Source organism: Antennarius striatus, chromosome 16 (assembly GCF_040054535.1).
Source record: "Antennarius striatus isolate MH-2024 chromosome 16, ASM4005453v1, whole genome shotgun sequence".
In the NCBI taxonomy this organism is placed as follows: Eukaryota; Metazoa; Chordata; class Actinopteri; order Lophiiformes; family Antennariidae; genus Antennarius; species Antennarius striatus.
This window is the reverse complement of record NC_090791.1, coordinates 6,867,031-6,887,089: the sequence shown is the minus strand read 5'-3', so window position 1 is coordinate 6,887,089 and position 20,059 is coordinate 6,867,031. Positions and strand designations below refer to the sequence as shown.

At 44.8% G+C, this 20,059-nt stretch overlaps 1 protein-coding gene across 1 annotated transcript; it reads left to right on the top strand.

The window, feature by feature from the left end:
* The first annotated feature begins 5,033 nt into the window (after positions 1–5,033).
* Positions 5,034–20,006, top strand: tcf20 (transcription factor 20). Its single transcript, XM_068337860.1, has 6 exons — positions 5,034–5,569; positions 7,455–15,799; positions 16,019–16,112; positions 16,261–16,310; positions 16,872–16,969; positions 18,467–20,006. Exons 2-5 carry the CDS (start codon positions 8,618–8,620, stop codon positions 16,929–16,931), a joined length of 7,386 nt encoding a protein of 2,461 aa, XP_068193961.1. The 5' UTR covers positions 5,034–5,569; positions 7,455–8,617; the 3' UTR covers positions 16,932–16,969; positions 18,467–20,006.
* The last annotated feature ends 53 nt before the right edge of the window (positions 20,007–20,059 follow it).

The window sequence follows — 20,059 nt, the reverse complement described above, 5'->3', positions numbered from 1 at the left end:
GATTTCCATCAGACGTGGCTTGTACTGTCATCAGATTTTGTTGCAGACCTGGATGAAGGGACGGGTTCATAAATTCCTGCTTTTTTACCTTTAGAGGGATGGGTTTCCTTCCTGTATAAGTTTGGTATATTTGTTAATCTGTGCAGCATTTTTTTAAAAAGACTACGGGTGGATTTTAATGAAAGATCACAAATCTTTGATTCTAACTTAATAAATTCATAGATACGATGACATCCCCATAAGACCTACCACACATGACAGCTGAAACTGTGGCAAGACTGTTTCAGATTTAACGTACAATATCTTCCAAATTTACACAGAGGTATGCTGAGGAAAGCCACCATGAGTGCAGTATTTTCTGAAAATAATAATGATAGCAATCAGGGTTTCATGGTTATTGGCTTGGTCTGGTTTTTTTTAAGTATCATGTACCATTTGTTCAGAGCAGCACACAACCTGTCAGCTCTCATTCGAGTGACTCCTGTTGTGAATCGTTGTGACGTTGAACATGTCTCAGTCCTCTTCACTAGACCCTGTCACGCGTGTTTCTGTGTGGCGCATTCCAAATGACAGCCACCACAGGGAAGGGAGGAGATCCAGTATCTAAGGTCACTGTGGAACCACAGCAGGAGTGTGTGAAAGCTTGTGTGTTGTGATTGTGAGTGACAAGCATGTGTGGGTGTCAGTTTGTGTGTCCCAAGAATTGTTGTTTTTTTTCATTTCCTGTAAGTAAAATGTGTAACTTCTGCTCTGTTCCTAATATGTGAGCTATCTCCATGATACAGGTGTAAACGTTCGACTTGTGTTTGATGCGGTGTAGGATTATAGTGTGTATATATCACCCTCTGTAATATGATTGATTATGATTCCAACATGTCCCTGAGATTCTTTCCTCCACGTTTCACCTCAGGTCCCAACATGATCGGCCTCTGAACCCCTTCCATCAACTTCACACACCTTCAGTACTGCTTCAGAAGCCCATGTCTAGCCAGCCTCTCCTCCTCCTCCTCCTCTCTCACACCCTCCCTCCCTCCCGCTCTCCGTAGTGATTGGAGGCAGGGTCCTGACGTTGCTAGGAGACGAGCAGAGTGTGGCAGCCAGACTCAGTGTGAGAGTGGTGAAGGATGTTGGGAGAGAGCGCCTCCTGCTGGTCATCGTTGGTCCCTGCTGGTATTATGGATCGCTATGGATCAGGAGCTTCTGTTTGATTAACAAACACAGAAGTTACACAATATGCTTGTGTTTTCATGCAGAACAACTCTACTCCGCACTTTTATGCTATTTGACCAGTTTTGGTAAATATCTCTTTTTGATGGGAACCATTATAGAAATGGCGCTGGACTGAGGGAATACTGATTACACGGCACTCACCCCTTTTAGGCAAATGCAGCTTTGCATCATCAGGCCCAAGGTCACAGATTTAAAGATGGAGCTGTTGCAAGTGTATTTCAGCCAGGCTGCGTCATATCCTTTGATCTAGAAGAGTTTCATTGTGGTTGTAAAAGGAGGCGCCACACAAAGTTCACACTCATTTCTCTGTGTCCTCACCATTATGATTTCAAATATCTATTATCAAACTTGGGTCCATTCTCCTGATAGAACACTTTTTATCTGCATCCAGATGAAAAGCATCAAAGAGTGTGAAATTGTACCGAACTGTGACTTTAGAGACTCACACTTCAAAGGGATTGATCAACGGGGATTCAGAGAATCATATCAGAACTAATTTTCATTTTATTATTGAGCCAGGCTGCTGTTATAACCCCAGGCCAGCGTCACTGCTGCATGTTTGTTGTCTGATTCTGACTCCATGTGGTCATTGAGGAAATTACAAATCAACCCTAACAGTTGTGAGACGGGTCCATCCATCTTCTGGAATTACCTCCTTACAAGGTTACGGGGGGGGGGGTCAACACATAGGACAAGCAACCATTCACATTCACATTCACAGCACTTTACAGCCAGCAATACTTCTGGGTGACACAACTTTGACTGGTGGGAGAAAGATGGAGAACCTGGAGGTACCCCACACAGATGTGGGGAGCCCAGAAAGGGCCCCAGGTCAGGAAACCCACCTTGCCCACTTTCATTTGACAGTTCTTTTTCTTCACCTATTATTCCCTATCGTATTATACATTTGAAACCAATCAATTTCTAAGATACTTTTAGCGATGACTGATTTTCTCTATAATCAAATGGTATACTTTTTGTTCCTCCAGCGGTGACTGCTATGGGAACAAGTCTTGCCATAATTATTATTGCTTATTGTATCCACAGGTATAATCAGTTGGAGAAATTACCTCCTAACAAGCCTCACACCTTCACACAGAAATGTCACTTCGGAGTGGATTATATTAATAGTGAGCAGAGAGCACACACTGCACACACTTGTCTACCGTTGGTATCTCCGTGCACTCATCTGATAGAAGTGTTCTCCAGCTGTGTGCATGTTTGCTTTACCCACTGAGTCCATGTATTCACTCAGACTTTTGCAAAGGTAGACGGCATCCAAATGGAAACGCAGTGATTTCTCGCTCTCCTATGTTTTATTGTAAGTCTACATGGGTGGGTCATGTCAGTCAATACAAACGTGAAGGTCTTAAATGTAACCCAGTCAACACACTTGTGTTTATTTATCCCAGGTTAAGTAATTCTTCAGCTATTCTGCTAAGCAGACACTGCTGGACAGGACATAGTAATACCAGCCAGCAACAACACAATGCATCACAGCTCTGACAATGAAATGCAAACATGTTGAATCAAATTTATGTTATTTTAATTAACTGACATTCAAAGCCATGACCAATCCACATCAGGCAAAACCAAAATGAAAACCAACAAAGTCAATGAAGAAAGTGTCAGAGTAGCTGAAGCATAAAGGATCATTTGAATAAATTTGTGATTCATTTGGTAAGGTGTGATTGCAGGTACTATTATTTTGAATTTTAAAAATATTTCTCAAGGGTGACTTCAATATTATTCCATTGCAATACATCTGTATATTTTCCTTTCCTTGCTCAAGTTTATGTTGCAATGGCAGCAGGTTGAATATTCCAGACGACCATCACTCCTGCGACACTTTCCGGCTACCGGGTCAGAGGAGATCCCGACATGAGGCTCCTCAAATGTGAGGCCAAGATTCTCTGCTAGAATTCAGTCGACTGCTCCAAGGGGGGCAGCTTAAGTTAAGATGTCTTGGAATCTTGATTGAGGGATGGGAAAATAAGTGAGAAATGTTGCATCATTCTGTTTTTGGTTAGGAGAGTGCTGATCGGTAAGAAAAGGCACTGGTTTTGCCATACAATCTGCATTCCAGCCCTCACTTCTGGAGCTGAGCTCTGGGTAGTGACCGATGTAATAAGACGACACATGCAAACAACTGAAACCAGCAGAGCGATTCGGCAAAAATGAAGCAGACTCTTGAAAGACCTTCTGGAGTGACAAGGAGAAACGTCAGAATCATTCATCTGTCACTGCAGCAGCAGGGTACGTTTCAAAAGGTAGGATGTGATGGCAAAATATTTTCTGTAAACGAAATCGAACTTTTGAAATCGTAACAGCAGAGAGAGGACAGTTCTGCAGCACTTTGTAAGTACATGATTGTGTGAATGTGTATGTATGTGTGTATAAATCATATGGAGAAAATTAAGTGTGTTCAAACCTGTTGTTTTCTTTACCACTGTGTGCAGAGAGTCTCCTCTTTGGAAGATTTTGTGACCTTGTCTGCAATGGAGAGAGTCTGTGGGTATCACAGCAGGCGCTCCTGTTGATTGGATAGGCCTGGCTGGATGACTTGCTGGCTCAGAGTATCAATGCCCTTTATCTCGCCTCTCAGCTCTTTCATTTTGACTTAGTGGCAATACAAATACACAGCTGCATATAAGTGATTCATCGCTGATGATTTGTGCTAGAAAAAAAAAAGCATTTGCATGGAATTGCGCATGTAAAAAGCAAGTGTAGATACGTAGCCTGAAAATTATCCACAGTTAAAGCTCTGTGATGCAGTTGCTATGGCAACTATGATAGAAATAGACGTGTATCTGCAAGGGAATGAAACGTATTCAACTGTTGTTTAGAAAAAGAGATTTTATTCTTGTGATTGACAGGTTAAGTGAGTGACTGCATTTGGATTCATATACCTGTGTGAGAACCGCTTTGTGAGTTTCAGACTTGAGTTTTGTGATTGTGTTTCTCTGTAAGTTTTAAATGTGTGCATGTCTGACTTTTTTTTTTTGCATGGGTATATGCCAAAGTGAATGTGTGTTTGTTGGGGGTGGGTATATATGGGTGTATGACACACAGCAGTTCATTTTAAGTGCTGTACCATACATGGGGGGCACAGGGCATATAATTATGATGGTAGGAGAGTGTGAGTGGGTCTGCACTGCACTGCACTGGCCCTATGAGAGAGCAGATAAGCTCAGTCAGACAATAAACGTAATGGGAGAGCATTCTGTTTGGAACACCTCCATTGTTGCTACAGGCATAATGATGTTTTGAGTGTGTCATTTCAGCATTAGCCAATGGATGGTAGTGATAAATGTGACATTTGTGAAAAACAAGCTGCACCACACGGAGTCCTCGAGTATGAGGTTCAACCATTCCACCACAATCTGTCATGCAGCTGGAATGCTGGTTTTAATGTTTGTTTTAACTCACAGAATGTCTGTTATTGACTTATTCATCTCAGACAAACCCTCTCAGTCTATTCAACTCTGTTTCCCTACATTGCCTTTGTACCTCGATGCTTCATCAGACTACATTGATTCATTTGCACTCAAGACAGAACAAGAACAAAGGAGCTGTGATTAATGACCATGCCCAAACACACTTTAAAAAAAAGAAAAAAGAATTTACATTAAAATCTTAGACTTTATGGTAGAAATAGGTGAAAATCAGTGAAATAGCAAAAAGCTTCAGGGAGGGAGGGGATGTGATGGAGAGAGAGGTGAGGGAGGGGGGTGCAGGAATATGAGTGTGTATGCATTTTCAAGGCGGTCTTTCTGTTGCAAAAACACACACACACACACGCACGCACACACACACACACACACACACGCACAAACACACACAGTAGTCTTACAGGAAAACGCATAGGTCGAGCTGCTGATGAAGACACGCAGCTGGGATGTAGGGACGGAGACTGAGGCGTTCGCGTGATCGTGGGGGATCCGGAGATGCGTTTAATTCCCGTTGGAGATAGGTGTATTCACCTCAGCGGTGAGTGAAAGAGAGAGGAGAGGGAACAAGAGGAGGGGAGGGGCGGGGGTGTATGGACCCTCACTGCTTACGGGACCCACAGGCACCCCGATTGTGCTCTGCTCTCATCGTCTTTGGAGGTGAGGACAAAAGAAAACAGGGGGAACTGGAAGAAAGGCTCCGAATCCGAGTGTCGTGACGGGCCCCCCCGACTTCGCCGCCGCTGGTCGGGGTTGTCTGGACTCCAAACGGGTGAGGGGGGAAAGCGGCGGAGCGCTCGACTCAAGACTGGGGTTTCCTGCCACAGCAGCGGGATTGTCACAAAACAGCCTTTCAGTCATCGAGGGGCCTTGTATCGCTACGATTCCAGGTATGCATCCAGCTAGCCCGTGTGTGCCTGACTCGCCTCTCCCTAGCAGACGTTAGCCCTGCTTATTCAGGAGGAACACCAGTGTGCGGTGATCATGTTCTGATGCGGTGCCCGCACCAAACCTCCACCAGTGGACGTTATTTATGCTAGCTAACCCGTGTAGTCAGAGCCCCAGTGGGTTTGTTGAGGAGGAAACATCTGCACCTAATCACCTCTGGTTTGTAGCTAGCCCTGCTCGTCCTGGCCGAGCCGCTAAAGCCAGCTTTAACTCTCATTTTCTGCCGTCTGTACGTGTAGCAACGGAACACACACCAATTAGCTAGCGGGCTAACCTAGCTAGCTTCCGACATATGCGGTTAGCATGCATATTTAATTTGCAGTATGCGAGTTATGTTAGCTAATATGCTAACCCTACGAAGCTACAAGAGGTAGCTATGCTCATTGGATGGCGTATTTCTTATTAACTCTGCTAGCACCTAAGGGTATACTACAAAAAAAAACAAAAACAGTTGAGTTGATGAGCAGACAGAACAGAGCTGCTGGTTCTTTATCAGTAAACAACGTTGTGTTCGCTCGTATCAATTAGGCAGCGGTGTAATTGACTGGCTGGCTGACAGGCTGCATTGAGCGACTGTGTGTTAATGCTGTTCTCTTGTGTGTGTGTGTGTGTGTGTGTGTGTGTGTGTGTGTGTGTGTGTGTGTGTGTGTGTATGGTGAGTTCTGCTGCTGGTCGTGCACAGTGAGGTGCTGTGATTAATTAGTAATCAAGATATGGGCTTAAAGCAGCAGCAGTGTCTAACTTAGCAGTTGTGCAGTGCATCATCTCTTAGTTTAATTTGGAAAAGCTTTGCGGGATCTACACCCAGTTTAATCTACAAGGTGGAACTATGCTGGTTTCCTTTAATAACTTGACACTCTGGTTAAGAATAATTATGCAGAGACAAGCAAAAATGCATCATTTATACAAGCTGTTAACATGAACAGTGTTGAGTTGTTGTTGTGACACTCTGATTGAGTCTATGCCAAAGTTGTGTTTGGATCAAGAACTGTCTAATATTGGATCTGAGGCAGACAGTACACACATGGCAATTATGGGCACTGACCTCATAAAGGTGGCGTCATTCCTTTGATTATGAGCGTAACAATTAAAGCACACAAAACAGGTTAAATCTACTTGAGTTCATGGGCTTTAGTCCGATTGTAAATAGATTGGGGACGTATTGCTTCTTTCATGACTCCGTGAGGATGTTTGTTTACATATGAAGTAGATTCAATGACCTTATCTGTGTTTGTTGTTCCCAGTAACCCACTTTTGTCCCCACAACCCTCTTAGTTATCAGCCAGACGACACAGCTTCGGCGTGTGTTCCTCCTTCCTGAGAAAAGGCTCTACCCTCAGTGCATATTAAAAGAGGAGTATTGATATCAGGCCAGAAAGCCTTTTAAGAAGTGAAGTAACAAGTTGAATAAATAGTGTGTGCAACATTGAAGTAATGTTCACACTATTGTTGGTCTGATGAATCTACTTTTGTTTTGGGTCACTTAAAATAAATTGTTTGCTAATATCATGTGAAATATGTGACCGTAAGTCTGAATTAGTTTTTATTTTTCAGTACTCTTTGGAGGTGCAACTGTGTTTCACAACTCTTAACGGCTCAATGGATATTTATGTAGTTCGTGAATGTGTTGTGTAATTTACCAATAACAATTGGAGAAATTATATTTAGGAATAAATGTACTCTCAATCCACTCCAAATTAATGTTTTAAACATATTTATTAACCATTTTGTATTTGTGTGTATACTTAAGCAACACTACAGCATAAACAAATGGCAACCTCTTTTTTGCATGCTAACCTTGTTTTTATTCATTGTTTGCATTTACAGAAAACTGCCCCCTGGAAAATGAACTAATCTGCATGGAAATATTGAAGAGAAACGGAAAACAGGAGCTTGAATTGACTGAACTTGAGGTGGAAAAAATGGATTACCCTCCTTTGGAAAAGTGTTGCCAAGGAACTAGGTAGAATTAAATAATGGTTGACAGACAAAAAAAAGGTAAGAAGCTACATGCTGAAGACAGAAGAGCACCAAGAAGAATCTGAACACAGTCAAGAAAGGGCGGTTAATAAATAGGGACCAAAAGCTTCTGCAGTCTGAAGGAATGCATGCAGTAGCAAGAAAAATACAGAAAAAAAAGTCTACTTGAAAAGGAATGACCCAAGAAAAAAAACATCTCAAAATGAATTACACTCTGTATCCACGAGCTAATGAGAATATCAATGGAGAGTTTCGCTTTGGGGGTGTTAAGTGAGGGTCTGTATTCAGACCTTTTGTATCCAGTTTGTGCTGTCATCTCATACAGGTGCTAGTCAAGCCCCGGAACTCGTGCTCATGTTGGCGGACTGAAGGACTGCTCTGTTGGGCCACAGTCTCGATGCTTTTGTTAAAGATTTTTTCCTTTTTGCAAAAGATGCTGTGGGATCACAGCCCAATTTAAAGCTAACAGAGCTGTGGTTGTTTGAGCTGCGATAACAGCAGAGTCTACGCATGTAAAGATATTTGAGATTGAGTATCTCAGATGTGATGCATAGTACCATTGCCTACTCAGTGCCAAATTGCTTTGTGGAAATGACTGCACACTTTTTGTCTTGTATTTTTCTGCAGTAGAAACTTGCTTCACTACATATCTGTTTCTTTTTGTTAAATTCCATTTTCTATTACCTTTTTTTAAACCAACTTGAGCGATCATGCTGTAGTATGTTGAAGAAGGAAGATTTTCACCATTTGGCCTTTTCATATTGATGAAAGCATCGTCTGTTTAATGTCCCAACCCCTTTTTGCTACAAACAAGTGATTTTAACATCTGCGATATATATTCCTCAGCTTGAACTCTTTGTTGGATTTGAAAGTATTTCCTTGTTTTACTGCCAGGCCATAGTCTCTTTCCTTGTCATGTATGGTTATTGCCATAAGCCTTCCAGTTTCTGATCAGAAACATTCCTTGGTATAGACTCTGACAGATATTTAATCTAAACTTGGATAAAACAATGCAGAATTTTTCTAATAGTCCAGCTCCCCCCTCTCTACATACGGGATTCAGTGGGAGGGGTAGTGGAGGATCTGCATATCCCCCTCAGCCAGCAGATCTCCAAATCTCCCCAAGGATGACGGATGATTACACTGCGATTCAACAGCAGAGCCTGCACAGAGGCCATCACCACCCCCCTCAAGCCAGCCACATGCTTGCTTACAGCGCTAGGAACAGAGGATCTGTGGAGCCGCCGCCGACACAGGGTAGCATTCATAGTGGCAACAGTAACAACCCTTTCAGGAAGGACGTCATGGATTATTATTTTTCAATGGGTGGAAAAGACAGGCACAGAAGAGGGGGCATGGGTTATGGGACGGGCTTTGGGTACCCTAATATTGACGGACATATACCCCACCAGTACCGACATGCTGGATCTGCCTCTGCACCATCATCTGGCCTGATGTCGCCATATCCTGTTGACTATGGCTCCAGTGTGGGATCAGGTGGAGGTGCTGGTGCTGGAGCGTTTTCTCCCTCTCATCAGTACAGTATGAGTCAGAATCCTGCAATGCAGTCATTACCGGGTTCTCAAATGCAGCACCGCCAACATGGTCAAGCCTTTTCAACTGTCCACCATGGACAGCAGCATCGGAGCTATACGCACTCTGGGCACAGAATGACCCCCCAGTACTCACACTACTCCCCCCAGGGTGGAGCATCTACAGGGTCATCGGGAATGTACAGCCCCCCTCCGCAAAGATATCTCGACGGGGTTGCCACCACTGGGTTCGATCCCAAAGTCAACACTCCTCCCAGTGTCAATTCTAGTTCAAACTCAGTCTCCAGTTCAGTTGCTGCTAACAATGTGGGGCCAATGGAGAATGTTCAACAGACTTACCATGCTTCTAATTACCCTGGATACTCCCCACAGACACATTCGCTTCACAAGCAAGCCACACTACAGCATCGCAACTCACAGCACAATTTAGGGGTGGGTTACGACAACTCCCTAAAGATGCAGCACCAGGGCCCGTCTCCAGGCTCTCTCTATGTTAAACATCACCAAGCCTCAAATTCCAGTTTACCTCAAGCAGCATCTCAAGAAGTGGCCAAATCACCTCTGCATCCCAATGCTCAACAAACCCAAATCAACCAAAACTTCAGCCCCATATCCAACCCATCTCCAGCTGCCTCTGCAGTTCATTCCCCCAGTTGTAGCTCCTCTCCTTCCCCTTTGATGAGTGTCTCAGAGGCGCATGGAAACTCCTCGGGTCAAGGTCCTTCACATCCATCTGTTACAAACTCCCGTAGCACCCATGGTCAAGCTAGATTATTGCAGACTATGCCTCAGTTAAGTCCCACACCCAACTCGAATGGCAGCAATAGTAGTTGCGGTAGCAGCGGCAGTCATAAAACTCAAAGCATGAGTGTAGTTGGAGGTAGTAGTCTTCCTCCAAAAGGCAGGAATAAAATTGGTCTGGTCACAGGAATTGGATCTCGGGAGGAAGGCTCCTCTGTTTATTCATGCTCTCCACATGACAAAATACAGGATGCTGGGCTGAACAGTCTTAACGCTTTGAGCTCACAAGTAGCCAATTTACCAAACACAGTTCAGCACATGCTCCTCACGGACACAGTGCTTTCACAGAAGAAGGCGAAAGAAGTAGGGCAGACGCAGCAGGCAACACATGGCATGCCCCAGTCTCAACCAAGGAGTAGAAACGCAAGTGCAGCCTCGAGTACGAGCACAGTTAAAGATGGAAGTGCTGTGGGGATTGGTGATGGTGCCAGTTTAGATCCTGGTGCTGATGAAGACTCCTCTTTGATGTCCGTCGGAGGCTCATCTGGGACCAAGACGGAGCGTGATGAACAGTATTCTGAGGGGGAACATGACAGAGTGAGGCAGATGAGTGGAGCGAGTAGTGGATCTGAATCGACTGGCTATAACCCTCTGTCTCAGACTCCAACACAGACTGGACAAGCATCTAATGTTAAAACTGTCATCTCTGATTCACCACCAAAAGAAACGGTTGTTTCTGAAAAACAGGCAAATGAAGCGCGTGTTCCCTCTGCATCACCTCTATCTTTTGGCGGTCAGTTATCAGAGATAGGTCCAACTTCACATTCAACAACTCAAGCTTCCTCACCCTCCTCAGCCACCTCCTCCAGTGTCCCTCCAACGCAGCCAAATTGTGTCCCTGATCCTGGCTTAACATATAACGACCACAGAGGTGGCCATAGAAAGGCAACAGAAATGAAACATGAGGTCATCAAAAAAGAATGTGAAAGCACAATGGAGAATACAGAGAAAGGCAGTAGCCAAATGCAGCGAGACAGAGAAGTCGATACACAAAATGGTCAGGAGAGAGAAAATAGATTGCACGTTGCATCCAGATTGTACAATAATGAGAGGGAAGAAAAGAACTCGTTGGAGGAACAGCAGAGTTCCAGTAGTGTTGGTGTGATAGTTTCTGCTCGTTCTGAAGGAAGTCACTCTGAAAAAAGCAAGCATCCCCAAGACAACTGTATAGAAGAGAAGCCGTCACACTCGTACTTCAGAGAGTCAAACAGCCATAATGGAGAGGAAGGTGTAGATCTGAGTGTGTATTCTTCCTTGCATCAGAAATCCAACTTTGGACGGCCTCAAAATCCTCCCCAGTCTGGACCACATAAATATGCCCACCCAGAATCAACATATGGCTCAGATTTGTCAGTGAAGAGCAGAGCGAAGGCTGGCCCGGTGGGTTTGATGGAATCTAATTCCAGATACTTGGGGTACCATCAGCCCCAAACTGGTTACGGCCCTGGGAATCCAAAAGAGACGAGTTCTGTAGTGGAGGCTTTGGTGAAGAGAGGGCAAGGAACCGGAACTAAAGGTCATGACGATAATTCACAAATGCAGCATTACCCCAGCCTTTTACAAGAGGTTCTTCAAGGTTACAATATAGATAGACGTTACAGCAGGCCAGAACAGGCGTTTCCCACCCATGTCCATGTTCAACAGCAATTCCAAACCAGACATCCGTATAGCATGACTGAAAATGTGAGAATGCAAAGCGGAGTAACTGAAGGTTCAGCTCATTCTGCCCAAATGTCTGGCGCTGGAAAGCCCCTACATACAACCCAGAGGCAAGGCAGTGAGCCTGATTGTACGGCAGATCCTCAATCCTTGGTGAAATCGGTCGGGTCCAATACCAAGATACTGCAAAATACTGAAAAACCGGATGTGGGTGTGTCCCATAGTAATTCACAACGTCCTACAGGGTCTCAGCAACCCCCACCAAAACATATAAACTTAGCTGATTACTCTCTACCACAGAGAAAAGCATTATGTAATGTGCCCCCCCAATCCTCTGCCGTGCAGGAGCTCCTCTTGCAAGAATCAGAGCCGATCACGGGCAGCGTTGGTCAAAGAGAGTCTCAAAAATCATCAGGCTCCATATTAGCCCCATCAGAGCGGCGCTCTGTCATCTGTGATGTGTCGCCAAACCGACGGAGCACGCCAGAGAGGCACCGGGAAAGTGACAGAGAGAGGGAGAAAAGTCAGAGTGGAGCCTCGGTGATTCAACAACCATTTTCTTCCCCAGCAGCAGCTAATGATCTGAGTAAAAAGGATACCGGAGAGAAACAAGTGGTGAAAATGGAAACTGCTTCAAAAGAGGCTGGCCTGCACGCCACGAGTTTACAAAGCGAACATCACAGTGGCGGTGGAGGAAATGAATCCGATATAGAATATCATTCCAAACCTGCTCACTCATCTGTTGTAATGAACACTGACCCTTACAGGCGGGGTAACGCTGATATCACAGCCCTGGCTTCTCATCCTTTGAGCGCTCGTCCTTTGTCATCACCCTCAAGGCATCAGTCGTACCTTCATGGCGTTGATCTGTCAACCAGCAGCACCAGCAGTTTTCCTGGGTATCGATATGGGGATGCCAGAGAAGGCAACATGATGCCACGTGGTAACCCCCATTTTCCGTCCCATCATCCATACCAGAATTTATCCCCCCAGGCTCAATCCACAAACAAACTCCAAATGTTTCCTCACCCTTGTGGCCCCCCTCATCACCCTCATGACTTGAGCAACTGGGTAAAAGCAATGACTAGGCCATCTAAGGAGATGATAATGATGCAACCTGGTTCCTCTCCAGGCAGACATAAGATCAGCCAGTCAGAGCAGAGACAGAGGATAATCTCCCGATCTGACATGCCTGGTGAGCAACACTCAACCAAAACTTCACTCCATCATCAAAGCGCTTACTTTGATTTGAAAATGTGGGAGTCAACGCACTCTGGAAGAGAAAGCAATGTAATGATGGAAGGAGACTCCTACTACAGAACGCAGCCGCCTCCCCTTCCTCCTCCCCCTCCCCCTGTGGCCTCACATGGCCTCGCTCCTCCACAAATGAGTCATGGCCAAAGCGCTGCTGAACATGAGGCCTCCAGAGCAGCCACAGAGGAAGCCAAACACCCCTGCCCTCCTGTTCCACCCAGCACCAACAAGCTTTCTGCCGACGTGAACTCCAACCCGCCACAGGTGCACCGTCAGACTAAAACTGGAGGTTCTGGTGACACAAATCCACTCATGTTGCGAAGAAGAGTCCGTTCTTTTATCTCTCCGATTCCCGCCAAACGGCTTCTCCAGGATGCGTCTCAGCAGAGGGCTGCCACAAATTCACATCACTCCCCTGTGGCTCAATCTGAGGCTAGCCATCACAATGAAGATGACTCATCCAGTTCAGATATCCCGTGTCCCAGGCTGTCGTCCCCTTTGCTGGGAGAAAATACATTTTCACAGCCTCTATCTCCATCGGGCTGTAATACTAGGGTTTTACCTCCCAGGAAAGGACGCGGTTTGAAACTGGAAGCAATCGTGCAGAAAATCACTCCAAATATTAAAAAGCCAGCAGGCCATGTTGATGATGAGCCAAATCATTTCCCAGGCTTCTCTCACTCAGAAATGCCACAGTTTACTGATTCACAGGACCAAGACTTAACACATTTCCCAAGGGTGGCAGGAGGGGATGATGGCTACGCTGATGAAAGTCACTCTTTAAATGACATGATTCCCTTCAGAGTCGTCGATGAGACCGGGCCTTCTTCCTACCCATGCGATCCTCATCACACATCCCAAGCGCTAAAACAAGATTTCGACTTTGGATTAGGAGTCGCTGTAGCGTCAGCGTCTGGCGACAAGGAGGATTTCACTTTACTCGGGCCTCTCCCACCACCTCCACCTCTCCCTCGGCCAGTTCAGGGTTCCCCGCCTCCATCTTCGTCTGCGTTGTCTGACATCCAGCATTTCACCAACACGTACCAGCAGCTTGAGACAAGAAGAGGAGAGCAGTCTGCTGCTAATCTTCTCCGGCAGAAACTTCAAGAGTCTGGTATTGGATTCGATGATTATCCTGGCAGCGACTACTATGGAACCCCACCTCACCATAGCCAGGCCCAAGGACACATGCTGAATAGACAGCATCAGATGTCTTCTGGTAGGTCCAGTCTGTCCCCACAAGATTGTAAGCCACCAGAGAGTGTCGTGCCTAAAGGCTATTTCCCATCTGGCAAGAAGAAGGGCAGGCCTGTCGGGAGTGTGAATAAACAAAAACGTGCCCAGAACCTAACCCAAACACAGGCCCAGGGCCAGCCACAAGCTCAGGCTCCGAGCGCAACTCCAACTGCTCCTCCAGCCCCAACCACTCCAACTACAGCTGCTGCCGTCACCCCTCCAACGGTTCAGGCTCCCAGCAGCACGGCAGACCCTCCAGCACCACCTCTGACAGACAATAAATACACTCCTGTGCCGGCCCCGCCCATTTTAACCCAGGTGGTGAAGGTGGATGTGGAGAGTGAGGACACACAACCGGAGATTGAGATGAAGCCTGCGCGAAGGAGACGCAGAGGGATGAAAGACGAAGATGAGCCACTAGAGGCGAGAGGTCGACAGAGGAGGAGGAGGAGAGGTGCAGTGGCAGCGGCACCGCTGTCCAAAGATGACACCGATGTACCTTCAGGGACAGGAGGGAGCTTCAGTACCAGCAGAGTGTTTATAGATCCAAGCAGAAAAGGCCCGTTTGTGCCACACATACATGTGGAGAACAAAATACCAGAGATAGGAGCTGTTTGTACCATTGTCAATGCTGAGGAGGACAAGATGAGAGGAGAGCGTAGTGCAGTCGGAGGAAAAGTGGGAGCGAGTGGAACTGATTCCCTCCTGACCTCAACTATTTCCTCCCAGGTATCTCGGAGAGATAGAGAATCAGAGAAACGGGAGACAGAAGAGGTGGAAACCACCCTTCCATCAGGAAAGGCCCTCCCTTTGTCTGGTTATGTCGTAGCAGGCCCCGTGATTACAGAAACCAGTCACTCCGGACGCCTGCTTTGCTGCCTGTGTCAGAAATGGGCGAATTACAAACACCTTGGAGATCTGTATGGGCCTTTCTATCCAGCTGAATATGCTACCAAGCTTCCCAAGAACCAGCCACAGGTCAGACAATGTCAAGCATCTACAGGCACTAACAGGACAGGACCCAATTCAGACATCAGCTCCAATGCTGTTGAGGACACACACACCCAAGATGCTCTGTTTGCCAGCATGTCAGCTGAGAGCGAGCGAGGCATTAGCCTAGATTCAAACCCAACCTCTCTCGCCAGTGCATACAGACCTGCCTCCACAGATGGAAGAGAGGAAACAATGATGCACGTTTCTGGCAAGTTCAGCAACACCGCCTGCTCTTCGTCCTCCTCCCACACCAGCAGTAAAACATCTCTGACCTGGGACATGAATCTGGATATTCGAATAATTCCTGAACTCAAAAGAGAGCCAGACCTTCAGATCGACCAACAGCAGGCCCGAAAACAACAACAACAGCTGCAGCAGCCAACAGATGAAGCTCAACAACGACCTCAACACAGAAAGCTGACTTCGCATCCACGCTTTAAACGGAGGCACAAGTCCAGTGAGGATTCCCCCAGAATGGTGCCGTCCAACAGTAAGGCGTCGCTGCCCTTCCAGCCCCCGCCGCCAGCCTTGGACTCTCTGGGACCGTTGGCGCAGCTCGCCCAGCTGCCCCAGATGCCGATGGACCCTGAGGAGCTGTGGGTGCATGAAGGATGCATCGTGTGGACCAGTGGAGTGTATCTCGTCAATGGGAAACTGTACGGCCTGCAGGAGGCACTAGATGGCGCCAGAGAAACGGTGAGTGTCTTCTGTAGGTGTCATTGAGCACTTGAGTGTACAAAATGTGGGTAAATTTAAATTTTGTTGCCTATTGAAAGGAAGTGTGTCAATACTGATCAACACACATTGTTAGTGAAACACGTTACAGTATTTTATTAATAGTGTTACATCTATTGGTAATGATTTGTCAATTCAGTGCATTGCTTTCTACCGTTGATTCCTTCTTTCTTTACCCAGTGCTGCTCCTACTGTGAGATGGTTGGATCCACCCTGGGCTGCTACAGTAAAGGCTGTACACTACGCTACCACTACCTGTGTGCAGTGGAAGCAGGCGAGTGGATCCTTTTTTTTCCCCTTTTAAACTTGATATTTGTTGCTGTGCAGCAGTTTAGCGTGCTGCTGTAAAATGTGATCGCTGGCTTTTACTGTAAAAGCTTTCTATTTCTGCACTGTATTCATGTTATCAGTTTTTCCTCCAGATTGCTCTCTGAATGAGGATAACTACTCACTGCGGTGTCCGAAGCACAAGGTAAAGAAAGAGGCTTATCATCTTCTTTCTCTTGTTAAGTTGGGGAAAATACTCTCATTCAACATTTAATAATAATGTTTTGGCTCTTTGAGGGGATCCTATATCACTCTACTATCACACATTCATCTTAAACTGGGCTAGAATTAACAGTTATGTTTAATTTGACGTTTCCACGTGAGACATCAGAGAAGATGTGAAAGAAGTAGCAGCGTTTTAACTTACACTCAACTCCTTTATTTAAAAAAAATGCAAATAGAAAAAGGCTATCTACCTAAACATGTCGGAATCTGAGGAATCTGCTGTTGACGAAGAGACTTTGGTTTTAAGTCAGCCGGATTCATTCGAGGAATCTGACATGGGTAGCTTAATCAGATCAGTCATAATGGAAATGGAATCTACAAGGGCATATTTTCAGATGATTGTTGTGCTCTACCTGGAATTAACTGCCCAAACACTCTTTCATTGTCTTTATCAGGTCATAATTGGGAAAGATTTGTCCAGTTTTCCACACCAGTAAAAGAAGTTTTCTGACATCCTTTGTCTCAATTTTCCTTCTCTCAGTTTACCCAGAGCATCCGACCAGCCAAGTCAGTTTATGTGGAGCAGTCGGAGAGAGGCTGAGAGAATTGACCAGGAAGGAGAGACACAGTCTGGGGGACGTAAGTCCGCTTCTGTCGTCAGGATGTGTCCCAGACAGAGCATTCAGGGCGTTTCAGAATGGACGCTAATGTGTTGCCTGCAGGCTGTTTACATCTTTTCTATCCAGACAATATATTTCATTCTATTCCATACTAGGACTGATCCAAATGTACTCACCTTCATTTGTTACCATGGTAATTAGCATCCCAATCAGTATTGAATTTATTTCCTGACACATTTTTCAGCTGCACCAAAAAAAAAAAGGCAAGAAATGGAGCTCCGCTGTGGCGTTGAATATCCTCACACACACAAACGCTAGAACATACATGTGATACGAGCCTGGAGAACGCAGCAGCTCTGTTCTGTGTTCACAGATCAGCCTGAACCGGGCTGAGGCAGACGTCCCCATGTCTCATTTGACTTATTATTAAAATAGTAGTGGACCAATTTAATAGTAAAATATGTTATTGTGGAAAGAAGGATTGCTTTACAGTACTGTGTGGATCCAGGTTCCCCTCGGACGTTTTCACACAGCTCGCCGCCTGACCAGATTAATTTCTCAAATTTAAAAACTCTTCACTGCTGCTCTGCCACTTCCCGTTGGCTAGATTACCTTTTTAAATTATGTGCAGCAGCGCAAACTCTCCAGGTGATCTTTTTTAAATTACGGGTTGCATTGATGTATGAGCGTTTCCTCTATTCATCAGAATACATTAATGTATTAAACTGTGAAAGAAAAACCCAGTAATGTGTCACAAACTGAGCTGAACTGGACTGTTGGGTGGAAAAGAGGCTTTTGTTGGCTGCTGCTTAAACTCCTGCTGATCATCCCACGCCATTTCTCTCCATGACTAATCCTGCCTGTCACTATCTTTGTGAATATCTCCACCATTTTCACGATTTAAAAAACAATGATTTTATTGAAAAATCTTAAATAGTTGTGAGAATTGCCTGTTTTGGGCTCTGAAAAAGCAAACACAACTGTGTGGTGGCCTTGAAAACAGACTAAACCTAACTGCTTTCAGAAAGATGACATTAGCCCCCCCTTTTTGTGCATTCCTGTCACAGTTCCATCCTTCGTGTAGATTTGCAACACCATTAATTTTGCTGATGTTGAAATGGTACACCACCAGTCACTGCTATGGAGTACATGTCCGGGCATTTGCAGCCGTCTTTGCGGATGCTGGCGTACAGAAACAGTTTTGAAAAACGCTAAAGCAAGAAAAGATGTTTTTTCAAAAAGCATAGAAGATACCCTTTCACCAAAACTCTCCTCATTGAAACAAATGACTTACCATGTCATTAGTTTTCCTTTTCATTTAGCCTTAGGTGAGGTCACTTCAACATGTTCATGGTGTTCTGAATATTTAGCAGCTTCCCCCCCCCTTGCCTGGCGAGGTTTTGCACAAATACATTCCTGACAAAAACCAACCACACATCAGAAGGCTTACTGATTTATCGTGGTCGGTCTTTGTATCGATATGTACTGACTCATTTTCATGGCTTCCCTTTCTCAGGTTCTTTTGGACAATTGAAGCCCGAGAAATGCGACGTGTTTGTGAAGCAGCCCCCAATGTGAAGTGACAGAACTGGTATCTGTAACGGAGGACAACAAAAAGGGAATGTACAATTTCTCAACAGGAGTCTGCATTATTTACGGTTAAGACAATGGAGAAAATACGACTTTCTTTTTAAGAGAATTATTGCTCTTTTAGTTTAAAGCAGAGAAAGAAAAAAAAACATGGATATGCAACATAGAGGAATGGAGCTACAAAAAAACCAACAAAAACACAAAGATCAAAAATGGAAAACGATGAGACGTCGAGACTGACGGAAGAACTAAAGGAACTCTTCTGTATAGAACATCAGAAACAGACTTCCTCTCTAGGCTCATTTTTTCCTCAGACACCCTGAAAGTGTTAAACACTTGTTTATCATCAGTTATCTTTTTTTTCTGGTTTTCTTTTGATCGATTTTAAAGAGGCTTATTGGGAGCAAGTTGGGTGTCAAACCCAGTAAAGAAAAGGAGACAATTTTGTATCCTGTCACAAGTAGCATCTTATATTATATTAGGATGTTTGCAATTATTATTTTAGTACTCATTATAATTTTGTATCCTTATCATTATTTACTCATGAAGATGAAATGGATGTATCTCATGTTATAGTCAGTCAACACATGACTTGGATTTCTTTTTTCATTCCTGGAGCTGGAGGAGCCAGAGTGATGTCTGGAATGTCAGGGTCGAGTTTGCCACAAAGACATTATTGCCTTGGAGAACGGACATCTGTTGCCTTTCAAAGTCACGTGTGTGAATGGAAGTGTGTGTGTGTGTGTGTGTTTGTGTATGTGTGTGTGTGTGTGTGTGTGTGTGTGTGTGTGTGTGTGTGTGTGTGAATCTGAAAAAATGCAAATATCTGGGTCTTTGAATTCCATTTTGGTCCTTTTGAAAAGTGTTCTTATTTTTCATCACTGGGGTTTTTACGGTACAGATAGTATTCATGAAAAATCAGATGGACGCAATCTTATTTTTCAAGTGCAAATGTTCACAATGTGCAAAGAGAAGGACAGAGCCTTGTAGGAGGAGGAGATTACGCCATGGACCGATGCACAGAGGAGTTTCCATCTGTGGGACGTTGTGCAGGCTGCACAGATGCTCATGCTCTACATAGGAAGTCATATTTGATTGATGGGTGTCAGTCCCTGTAAGAGTTAAGCGCTTTCTGAACTGAAAACTTCAGATATGGTATCATATGAAGGCTGTGATTGGCTGACTCTACAGGCGAATGGAGAGTAAGCCTTACCAAGTACTTTTGAATGGTTTCATTCTTCAGTGGCACAGCAGCATGGGGAAATGCAAAAACCATTCAAAAGAAGCATTGCCATAAAATTTCAAAGTGAGTCATAGTGTTGTCTTTATCATTTTTTAATTGTTATTCTTGTAAGAAAAAAAAAAGTCGAGCTGAGAAGACATTTACACTATCAAAAACATGCTGTATTGGAAAACTGTCAATATGTATATGAATTATGAATACACTTAAAAATGCTTCAAGTATGCTCCTCTTGGTATGTCTGGAACATCTTTTGTCGCCTTTGTTCTTCAAAATGTT